We start from the raw sequence: 12,099 nt of genomic DNA, 5'->3' as shown, positions 1-12,099 counted from the left end.
CTTCTCCATGTTGTGGCTATTGTCATCACTTGATTTTATTTTATTTTATTTTATTTTATTTTATTTTATTTTATTTATTATTTTAAAGTTTATTTATTTTGAGAGAAAGAGAGAGAGAACTCCAGAGAGACAGGGAGGGAGAGAGAGAGAATCCCCAAACAGGATCCGCACTGTTAGTGTAGAGTCCGATGTGGGGCTCAAACTCACGAACCATGATGTCGTGACCTGAGCCGAAACCAAAAGTCAGACACTCAACTGACTGAGCCATCCATGTGTCCCTACCTGTCATCACTTTATTTTTATTTTATTTATTTATTTATTTATTTATTTATTTATTTTTAAATGTTTATTTATACTTTAGAAAGAGAGAGAGTGCGCATGAGCCAGCAGGGGAGGGCCAGACACAGAATCCAAAGAACCTGAGCTGTCAGCACAGAGCCTGACGCGGGGCTCGAACTCACAAACTGCGAGATCATGACCTGAGCCAAAGTCAGATACTTAACTGACTGAGCCACCCAGGCACCCCTGTCATTGCTTTAAAACATGCATCTGAGTCTGTTTTTTTTTTTTCTTTAATGTTTATTTATTTATTTTGAGAAAGAGAGACAGTGTGAGTGGGGGAAGGGCAGAGAGAGATGGAGAGAGAGAATCCTGAGCAGGCTCTGCACTGTCAGCACGGAGCCCCCACACGGGACTCGAACACACAAACCCTGAGATCATGACCTGAGCCCTAACCAAGAGTCCGATGCTTAACCGACTGAGCCCTCAGGGACACCATCTAAGTCTCCTTTAAGCACTCTTGAAATTAACACTCTGCAATGGCTTTGCAGTCACAGTTCTGTAACCGGCCAGGAAAGCCTAGAGCCCAGGCTCTGCACCCCTCTGGCACTCACCTCGTCCCCTCTCTCCCTGGCTCTCTGCTTCTTCAACTGTCTCCAGTGAGCCTAACTCCTGCCGCCTGAGCCAGCCCCCTGCCTGGAATGGCTAAACGACTTTACAGATCTGAGATGTACTTTTATTTGCTCAGACAAGACTTCCTTCCCCGTCCTCCTTGATGAGGGTGTCCTTCTTGTTGGTGGCTTCACCACAGTTATGATTAAAGATTTAAATTCTGTGAGGGGGCAGTTGTTAAATATCTGCTTTTACTCTTTAGTCTATAAATTTCACTTGGGCACAACAGCCTCTACCTTGTTGCTCTTTGTGGTCTGAATGCCTACTTAGATCACAACAGGCACTCACAGCATTGAAGCATTAAGAGTCAGAGCTCAGTACAGACGAGATTCTGAATTTTAGAAAACTGCTAACCTGGGGGAAATATCTACAAGCTTCAGTTCCTTAATTGATAAAGAAGGGATGAGAAAAGTACCACTTTTATAAGACTATCATGAAGATTAAACATACATGTATGCTGATTAGACTGTTAGTTACATGTGGAAAAGGCTCCATGTATTTGAAGGATGTGTAGGTGATGATTTTATGTCAAATCGTATACTTCCTCTGTGGTTTTTTTCCCCTGCACTCCTAGGATCTCCTATGTGTTTTCTTACAGGGAAAGAATACACTAGTTTGGCCAAAAAATGGATATGATTCTTGTGACAGCTGTAGTGTCTAATGCAAATTCTAAACACATGTTTTGATTTATGCTTTGTCCCTTGCAAATTTCAGTTAAGTGACTCAGCTTGTGTAAGTGCAGTCATTTTCTGGGACACTGACAGTATCGAGTCAGGATATGCCAGTCTGAGATGCCATAGTCACCAAAGAGGTGCCTCTCTATGCAGCCTCCTGGCACTCTGCCAGCCACCCTTTCCCATTCTATATGACAAGAAATTCTTGACAAATGAGTCTTAGCCAAAATATATTAAGTTGCATGTCTTGAAAGTACCCCTATTCCTATAGGACCTACTCCAGTGTTTGGAGGACAGAGAAGGTACTCCTAACCATTCAGCAACTATTTATTGAGTATTGGTTCTGTGTAAGCACAATGAGACATCCACTGTCGTTGGGCAGTTGGGGTCCTGCGCAAGTTCATTTGGAAACCAAATGAATCTCCACATTCTCTGCCTTTTACTTTCTGTGAATATCCCCAAGGCTGTCTCTACAACTCACGTCGTTCTCTTCCTCCTCTGGGATGTCTTGTCTGTCCTCAGCTTTCTATGATCGTTCCTGTCTTTGAGGTTCAATAACACTGTGCCCCACCATTCACGTGGCGCTTAGGGTCTGTGACGGTACGCCATCAACCTCCACGTACACATGATTATATCCACACCGTGGAGGCATACGGAAGTGCTCTTGGGAATTAGAATAGCCAGTGAGCTATTTGCCATTTGACCTTGGGTACCTTAGTTAATTATTTCTGGTACTGATCTCCTTCATGTGCAAAATGGGCATACTAATATCTAAGTCATAAACTATTATGTGGATAGATGAGATAATGTGTGTCTTGTTCAGTAATGTCTTGTCACATAGCAGGGAATCAATAAATATTAATCCTCGTCCCCACGTACACACTCAGTACCTCCCCACCCCCCATAGCACTGGATAGTACGGCGTCAGATAAAATAATAGATATCATTTAATTGTGTGAATAAGTGGAGAATAATTGATTGACAAATACGATTATGCTGGTCATACTGCACCATGAGACTGTACTGGCTCCTGTACTGGACAGCTTTGGGTTCATCCCCCTGCCCCCCAAAATCACTCCACGACCTCAGGAAGTTATTAACTTTTCAAACATTTGGACTTCTTATCTGTAAAACAGAGGAAACGTGGAGTCCATCTTCAGGGCTATGATGAGAATCCAGTGAGAAAAGCATACAGAAAACACTGAGCGTAGTGCTTGGCAAAAAATAAGTAGAGATGATTTCTATTAATGTTACTCACATAAATGTACTCAAGTCTCAGGAGGCCAAGGAAAAAGTTCTTGGGATTAAATATGACTTTACACACGCCATTTAATGTCTTGGTATATGTAATTCCTATGCGAATTAAGAATTCTATTTTTCCATACAGGATATGGGTCATGATTGAAAATATTAAGCCATTATCTGTGCCCAGCACTTTACAAATAATAACATCTGCTAACCCTTTTCTTTGGAACTGGTATTGAGTTAAAGTCTTTCATGTCATCTCACAACTCAATAATAGAGGTACTTAACAATAGCTCCGTTTTACAGATGGGAAAAGTGTGGATCAGAGTGATTAGTTAACTTGTCTTTGGACATAATGAGAGCAATAGAGCTAGGAACCAAACGTAAAGACTTCAGGGCCCATACTGAAGGGCTGTGCTATACAAATATACTTCATATACAGCTTTTGTCTTCATGACAGCATATGGGTTAGTCAAGAATGAGTGTCTCCATGTTTAAAAAAAAAAAAGAAAAAAAAAAGAAAAAGAAATAGCTAGAATCGATGATAAATGACTTCCCCAGGGTCACGTAGTTAATCAGTAGTGGTGCTGGCTCTGAACTTCTGTTGATTTACGCTACCATGAGCACTCTCTCCCCAGCAATTCCACATCACTGCTCGGTCAATAAGAGAAGGGGTAATTATACCTATGAGAGCCCTTTAAAATTTATTTTATTTTTTTAAGTTTATTTATTGATTTTGAGAGAGAGAGAGAGCTCAGGGAAGGGGCAGAGACCGAGGGAGAGAAAGAGAAGCCCCACCAGGGGCTCAAACTCGCGGGCCGTGAGATCGTGGACCTGAGCCGAAATCAGGAGTCGGATGCTTAACTGACTGAGCCCCCCAGGCGCCCCATTAGTTTATTTTATGTTTACTGTTGAAGTTCGGTTGACATACGATGGTCTATTAGTTTCAGAGGCACAACATGCTGATTAGATAATCCGGCACATTGTTCAGTGTTCACCGCAGTAGGTGAGTTGCAGCCGGCTCCACAAGATGGCGCCCGGACGATGGACCCCCAAAGGTCAGCCTCATGAAAGGAAAGCTCAGGTGCAAAGGAAAGGCCTCTCCTTACAGGGGATGGCAGCTTCTCAAAATTTCCCATTCTACTAAATACAGACGGAGCAGTGTTTTGTTGAGGCTTGGGTAACTCAGCGTGGCGGGGCAGGGCTTCGCTGACGGGAATTAGATTGCGTGGGGCCAAGTGGATTGGGTAGGGCCAAGAGGATGCTACCGCAAGGGGCTGTGGCTGTGGAACAGCCTGCCAACACACCTGTCAACAGATTTGTCAGACAAATACCAACCAGGCTGGCAAACCTGGCCCTCCTCTCTGCCAGTCTGGTTTTGACTCAGAACTCGGGGAGCCTGTTTTACATACACACCTACGTGCCTCCTCTGTCCTGACATGGTCCGTGTCACCCCCTGCCCTCCCTTGCTGGTTCGGCCGCTCCCTCTCTGCACTTCTGGACGCATAGATTTTTGCTTTAGTTTCTCTGCTTACTTTAAATCTGTACACGATTCTGGCCTTGCCCCCTGTACAAAGCCCTGAGAATCCCCTGACATCAGGAGTCTCCCTGACCGGGCAATCTCGTGGAGGCTTCCTCATCTGTATCTCTAGGGAGATAACACAAGGAAGTGTGAAATGTTGGATTTGGATTCAGATGACTCTGGGCTCAAGACCCAGATTTGCTCCTAATTCTTCGATATTTGGCCCGAGCCAGCGTGCACGTCTTCGGAGGCTCTGTGGTCTTTAAAATAGGATAAGCATAGCACCTTTATCCCAGAGATGTGGGCAGGGATAAACGGCTCGGGCCATGCCTTTGATAAATGCTCCAGAAGTTAGTAAGTGCTCAATGATGTTATTACTACCCTCGTTGGCTTGAGATTCCCCGGCATATTTGAAATTCCGTATAAATCACAGGATGAGGGCCATGTTTTCCTGTTTCATGGCCTATCTCCTGCCTCTAACACAGAAGAGGTGCAGGGTACATTTTTGTAAACGAACGCCTTGTAACTTTAAGGGGGTCGTTCGAAAACCTCTTTGGCAAGGATCTCAAAGACACTCCTAGAAGAGTCTAGTCCCCTGAGTTCCCAAGTGCTTGCACAAAGTAGGCTTAAGGTGGAACTGAAAAGTTCCAGGTTAAAAGTGTCTCCCCTCTGCAAGCTACCAGTGTTTGGATTCCCGAGCACGTAATACCAAATCAAACTAAAAATATTAAATTCACATGATTTATGAGAGCGATAGTGACGTATCTTGAGGCTTCTACCAAAAATAAATTACAAATGAAAAAAGAATGCTTGTAAATAAAGCACCGAGGACCAGAAAATCCAACCTGATTAGGAAATGCAACGTTGTGATTTAATTTGAATAGAATTCCATTCAGCTTAAGGCAAACAGTGTGGGCAGATCCTGTCAAGGAGAATGAAGATGTGTGTAGGTGGAGAGCCCTTATTTGAATGAAAGGTATGCATTTGATTAGGGAAGCAGAAGCAGATGTAGCTGGAAAAGCAAGGTATGGGAAACTCTGAGCTATAGCTAGGAAAGTCAGCATTTGGTGGAATGAAAGAAAAAGCAGTAGAGACACGGTAAGTTCTGGTGCAGCGGTATTTCACGGTGAAAACACCCTTGGAGGGAGGAATAGGGAAGATGAATCAGTGGGAAAACTTGTAACTGAAGATGTTAAGGAGGAAGCAATAAAGCTTTTGCAGAGAAAAGCTGATGCAGTCGGTTAAGCGTCTGACTCTTGATTTTAGCCCAGGTCATGATCCCATGCTTCGTGAAATTGAGCCCCTCATGGGGGTCTGTGCTGACAGAGGGATTCTGTCTCTCCCTCTCTCTCTGCCCTACCCTGAGCTCGCAAGCTCTCTCTCTCTCTCTCTCTCTTCCCCCCCCGCAAAAAAATAAACTTGAAAAAAAAAGAAATACTACATTGGATCAGCGTTTTGGAAATACAGTTTTAATCCCAGTTTAGGATTAGACTAACTCATAGATATGCCACTTCAGCTCTCTCTGTGTGTAATACTCACAGCGGAAAGCAGAGGGCTGGATTCCATTAGTTTCCTGCAACATACGAATCCTAAGAGACAATTTTAGATAAAACATGGAGGAACTTTAAAATTGTTAATAGTTGTGGTTTTTCTTAATGACCTTATGTCGGGTTATGCTAGCTATGCATTGGCAGAATGATACAATCTTTAAAAAGAATCTTGACTTTTGCTTCTAGCCACAGGAGAATAACAGCGTCTGGAGTTACCATTCTGCCACAAAAAACCGGAACCCTGGAACCCAAGTCGTAACAGTTTTGAGACACTGGACATCGGGCCGCACAGGACTGTTATCACTGAAGGGAAGGACACAGATGAGGTATTCTCTATGCAAACCTTACTTTTCTGCCTACTGATCATTTCTAGATCACAGCAAAGGTAGAGGAACTCCAAGAAAGCTCAGTGGGGGTGGGGTAAAGCCACGGATGCCAGGGAGGCCACTGTGGTTGGAGAAGAACATGGGCCAGGTGCTTTGGGATCTGCACGCCCTGGGTTCTGCTCACACAGACCCCCATCCCTGGGGCTTCCTGGAAAACCACTTCCCAGGTGAGGAGGTGACACTCATCAGGAAGATGTATGACCATCTGACTCCCCTCCACAGCCTGCCTGGGGCCCCAGGCCGTCTGCATGGGTATCTCTTTGGAAAGCTCACTCTGATGCACAAGTAGGACAGTCCAGAGCCCGGTAGCCTTTGAGTGGCCCCTCTGATACCCCCTGGTGCTGGGGCTTCTGCCTGAGCCCACTGCTTCTCCCTGCAGCCACTGGGCAGCTTTTTCACCACGCTGGAGCCCTCTCCCAAGATGTGGACCCAATGGAAACAGTAACGCCTTTGGCAACGACAACAACAATAACAACAACAAAGGAAAGAAAGAAAGAAAGAAAGAAAGAAAGAAAGAAAGAAAGGGAAGGAAAGGAAAAGAAAAGAAAGGAGAAGACAAAAAACTCAGGGGTTAGCTGACTAGTGGAGGCAGAGACTGGAATTCAGGGAGAAGGACAATAAAACCTGTGAGTCAGAATACCAGAGAAAGAAGTGCAAGCCAGAGAAAGAGCTTCTGGAAATAGGGGATGGCATCTCACGGAGCTCTGGCTGAATAATAATGTGCCCATGCTAAAGGCAGAATCCCACAAGAGTGGACAGAGTAAAACTTTCAGAGAAGGAACAAGTGCCAGGAAACTATAAGCAAAACAACTTCTAGAGTGCACGCAGTACCCGTAGGGATTCATTGAAATTCTCGCCGGCCAGCATGAGAGACCTTTCAGAACACCGCGGGGGTTGAGGTGGGGGACGGGAATTCAGTAGAGACTTCAGAAAATAGACGTGTCAGTGGCAGGGCAGAATTTCCTTAGAGGAGAGATCGCTCTAGACTGGCCTTTAGGTGATGAAAAACAAAAACAAGCGTGTCTCGAAATAATCAGACTTAGCTGCAAACAAACTGACTGCCAAAAAATTCCTAACCCCGTCTAAAGGAATAAAAGTTAGCACTCAGTGCCTGGCAATCCGATAGCCTGGCATCCAATAGCAAATGATTCAGCATGCAATAAGGCAGGAAAATATAACCCACAGCCAGGAGAGAATCATTCCATAAAACAAACTTATAAAAGGAAAGATAATTGTGTGAACAGAAAGTATGTTGAAATAGGTCCTGAAAGATGCTTACTGTGTTCAAGGATTTAAAGGAAAACATAAAAAGTGGTGCCTGGGTGGCTCAGTCGGTCGAGTGTCTGACTTTGGCTCAGGTCATGATCTCACAGTTCATGAGTTTGAGCCCCGCGTCGGGCTCTGTGCTGACAGCTCGGAGCCTGGAGCCTGCTTCACATTCTGTGTCTCCCTCTCTCTCTGCCCCTCCCCTGCTCATGCTCCGTCTCTCTCTCCCTCTAAAAAAATCAATAAACATTAAAATAAAGAGAAAAACATAACATAAAGAAGGGAAAAACAGAAGATATAAAAGAGACCCAAATGGGATATCTACAGATGGAGAATAATAGTCTCCAAAATAGACAATGCACCAGCCAGGATTATGGCAGACTAGACACTGTGTAAGAGAGAATTTATGGGTATGAGGACACCCACAGACACTATTTGAAATGAAGCACACAGAGGGAGGACGCTGGGGAAAAAGCACAGCTTCATTGACTTGTGGGTCAACAGCAGGTGTCTAACATACAAATTAGACACCCAGAGTAAGTGAAGGTACCAACGATACTCGGACAAATGATGAACAAAACGTTTCTAAATTTGATGAAAACTGTAAATCTGCAGATCCACGAAGCCAGTTGAATTCCAAGCAGAATACACAACAAAACCACCTCAAAGTTCAATGAACTCAAATTGCTAACACTCCATTGGTAAAAAGAAAATCTTAAAGCAGACAAAGAGAAAAAAAAGACAGTCCAAAGACACGAATATAAGAAATCACAGACTTATCAGCAACTGCATGCCAGAAGGTAATGAACAGCATTTAAAAGGACCGAGGGAGTAAGAACAAATTAGGAAGCACGTCAGTCTAAGGTTCTCTTGTCCGAAAAAAAACAAGTCTTTTAGAAATGAAGGCAAAATGCCTTCACTGATCAGCCCAACCGGAGACTCTGGGGGCCTCTCAAACTTTTCCCAAAGATATACATCCACCATTTCTCTCCCTCTCTTTTCCCAGGGTGGGGATGAGGCCCCCAGGGACATACAAGTCAAAACCATGATGAGATATGCTCAACTCCTGTTGGTGGCTATAACAAAAGCAATACTAATAATAAAACAAAACAAAACAAAACAGAAGTGTTGGCCAGGATGTGGAGAAATTGGCCCCTAACACATTGCTCGTGGGAATATAAAGTGGCACAACCTCTGCAGAAAACGGTATGGAAGTTCCTCAAAAAATTAAAAACACAACTACTGTACGATCCAGCAATCACACTTCTGGAATCTATTCAAAAGCATTGACATTAGGGTCTTGAAAAGATACATAGACGTCCATGATCATCCCAATAGTATTCACAATAGCTAAGGTATGGAAACAACTTAAATGTCCGTTGACAGGTGATTGGGCACAGAAGATGGACTTTATACGTAGATATAATGGCGTATAATTCAGCCTAAATGATGGCAAAACAAAGACTCTTTCAGACAAACACTGAGAATCCATCGCTGGCAGATAGATCTGCCAAACAAATTTGAAGAAAGTTCACCAAAACAAGAAAAACAAGGAAACTCTGTCAGCCCAGAGCCCGACGCGGGGCTTGAACACATGAGCCGTGAGATCATGACCTGAGTCGAAGTCGGACGCTCAACCGACTGAGCCACCCAGGCGCCCCTCAAGCTTTTAACCAAAGAGACAAAACAATAGTCACAATAATAATAATGATGATGATTTGTTATTACCATTAATAGTAGTTTACTATTGCTGATAAGAAATTTCTGCAAACTTGGTGGTTTCGAAGAATATACATTTATTTTGTCACTCTGGCTGTGGGTCTGGGTATGGCACAGCTAGTCCCCTGCAGCTCAGGGTGTCTCCCGGGGCTGCAAATGAGGGGTGGCCAGCCTTCTTTCTCAACTGGAAGATTTACTGGGGGATTCGTGGGCTTTTGAGTTCATCCAGGATGTAGATGTAATTGATCTCACAGCTGTATGATTGAGAATCTGGTTGTTTGCTGGTTATCTGCTATAGGCACAGATCCTAGAGGTCATGTAGGCTTCCTCCACATATCTGTCCTCTTCATCAAACCAACAAGGGAGATCTCTTCTCCAGTCTGCCTGATGGATTCTCCTATAATATGACGCAATCAGGAGTTGACGTCCTTTGCCACAAACATGATCCAAACAAGGGTGTGACAGCATTACCTTTGCCAATTCTGTTGGCCAGAACCAAGTCTCAAGGGCGTCCCACACTCAAGGGGAGAGGGTTACACCAACACACGGGCACTAGGAGGCAAAAATCATTGGAGCGGTCACCTTAGGGTCTGGGCACCACAGTATTATTTTAAGAATCCACTTGCTTAGAGAAAGGGAAGCTATTTAATTTTGCAAACATCCGTCCATCAGTCTAATAAGGTCTTGGTAAATTTCCCACGGTGCGTCCTGTCCGAGGTAAAAATCCACATGATTGTAGTGTGGAATCAACTTATAGTAAATAAGCCTGGGAATTTGGGGCAGTAAATTCTCAACGTCCTTGAGGTCAGCCACACGGTCGTGTCCTCCGCTCCACACAGCTGTGGGCACTCGCATCTTGGTCACGTTGTACAAGGGAGGTGTGAGCTAAGTATGATTAGAGACGGAGAGAAGAGACCAGATTTCGCAGAAAACCACATCGGGGGAGTAACCTTATCGATTGTTAAGCAAGTTCTTCAAATGCTAAAAGTATGCAGTTAGGATGCACTTAATGATTTCCAAACATTAAAATGTTAGAAGTGCTCGAGAGCACTTCTGTGCAACGGTATGAACTGTGAATAAAGAAAAAGGTAACCGTGATATTTCTGATTTGCACGTTGGGGAAAATAGGAAAGAATCCTCGAGGAAGGGGGCTCTTATTTCTATGGGGGACCATCTTTCTTTCTTTAAAAAAACTTTTTTTAAGTATATTTATTTTGAGTAGGGGGGATGGTCAGAGAGAGAGAGAGAGAGAGAGAGAGAGAGAGAGAGAGAATCCCAAGCAGGCTCCATACTGTCAGCACAAAGCCTGACATGAGACTCGATTCCATGAACCATGAGATCATGACCTGAGCTGAAATCAAGAGTTGGTTGTTTAGGGGCGCCTGGGTGGCTCAGTCGGTTAAGCGTCCGACTTCAGCTCAGGTCACGATCTCACGCTCCTTGGGTTTGAGCCCCGCGTCGGGCTCTGGGCTGATGGCTCAGAGCCTGGAGCCTGCTTCCGATTCTGTGTCTCCCTCTCTCTCTGCCCCTCCCCCGTTCATGCTCTGTCTCTCTCTGTCTCAAAAATAAAACGTTAAAAAAAAAAAAAAAGAGTTGGTTGTTTAACTGTCTGAACCACCCAAGGCACCCTTATGGGTGACCATCTTTCTAGTAGGGCTTGGCACTCGGAGTATGTCCTTTTGAAACTATATATATATATATATATATATATATATATGTACACACACACACACACACACACATATATATGTATAGGATAAATGTAAATACCTCTTCTCTGGTGCAGAAATCTGGGCTTGGGGGGATTATTGACACTTGAGCGGACTCTTTGGGGAGCATTGAGACCAATGGATGAAAACAGTTGAAGTATGACGTGAACAAGGAGCCAGCCTGTTCCAGAGAACGTGATGTCTTTTCCCTTCTCTCTGGGATCCAACAAATCCCATCCCCCAGCTCCTCAGTGGCCCCAGATGACCCGGCCTGGCCAATCAGTCCTTCATCCCTCTGGCCTCAGTGACTGGATGAGAGATGGGCACATGGCTAAAACCGGGCCAGAGTTCTCTCTGGAACTTTCTGCCAGTGCTCCTGAGAAAAATACTGGCTTTTTCTTCAGGTTTGTGGTGGAAAGAACGATACGAGTTGAGCACACGCAGTCACAATCTTACTATTTTTGAAATAGCCTGAGAAGGGGAAGAGCATTTGTGAGTAGAACTGGGAGAGAGAGGGAGGGGCGCAGGGAGAAGGAGAGCCCGGAGGACAGCGTTCCAGTTCCCTGCCATTGTGAGTTGATCACCACCCTGTTCAGTACAGTAAAGCAGAAGATAGATTTTTTTAAACCTAACGTAGAGTTGTCTCCTGCCATGCACAACTGAGAGAATACAGACTGCCACCATATTCCAGGGACCGAGTTGTGTTTTCCCCAAATTTGGATGTTGAAACCTTAACCTCTAATTTGACTGTATGAGGAGGTAAGGCTGTTAGGAGGTAATTGGGGTTAAATGCAGTCATAAGGGCCAGGTCCTAATTAAGTAGGACTGGCAGTCTATAGGAAGGGGAAGAGAGAGATCTCTCTCTCTCTCTCCAAGCGCACTCGCAGAAGAAAGGGTACGTGAGCACATGACAAGAAGGTGACTGTCTACAAGCCAGAAAGGGGCTCCTCCCCAGAGCCCCACCAGCTGGACACTGACCTTGGACATCCAGCTTCCAGAATGTGAGAAATAGATTTCTGTGGTTTAAGCCAGTCTATGGTCATTCTTCTTTTTTTTTTTTTTTTTTTTTTTTTTTTT

At 44.4% G+C, this 12,099-nt stretch overlaps 1 protein-coding gene across 2 annotated transcripts in view; it reads right to left on the bottom strand.

Moving 5' to 3' along the window:
- Positions 1-9,409: 9,409 nt before the first annotated feature.
- Positions 9,410-12,099, bottom strand: part of LIPK (lipase family member K) — a 25,535-nt gene continuing 22,845 nt past the window's right edge. For both annotated transcript variants that reach the window (XM_049644949.1, XM_049644950.1), the window contains exon 9: positions 9,410-10,198. In XM_049644949.1, coding sequence (XP_049500906.1) covers positions 9,959-10,198 — 240 coding nt within the window. In that variant the 3' untranslated portion in view covers positions 9,410-9,958. The remainder of the gene's footprint in view (positions 10,199-12,099) is intronic.

This window comes from Panthera uncia, chromosome D2, assembly GCF_023721935.1.
Source record: "Panthera uncia isolate 11264 chromosome D2, Puncia_PCG_1.0, whole genome shotgun sequence".
NCBI lineage: Eukaryota > Metazoa > Chordata > Mammalia > Carnivora > Felidae > Panthera > Panthera uncia.
Note: the sequence above shows the minus strand (reverse complement) of the source record. Positions and strands in the feature narration are given on the sequence as shown.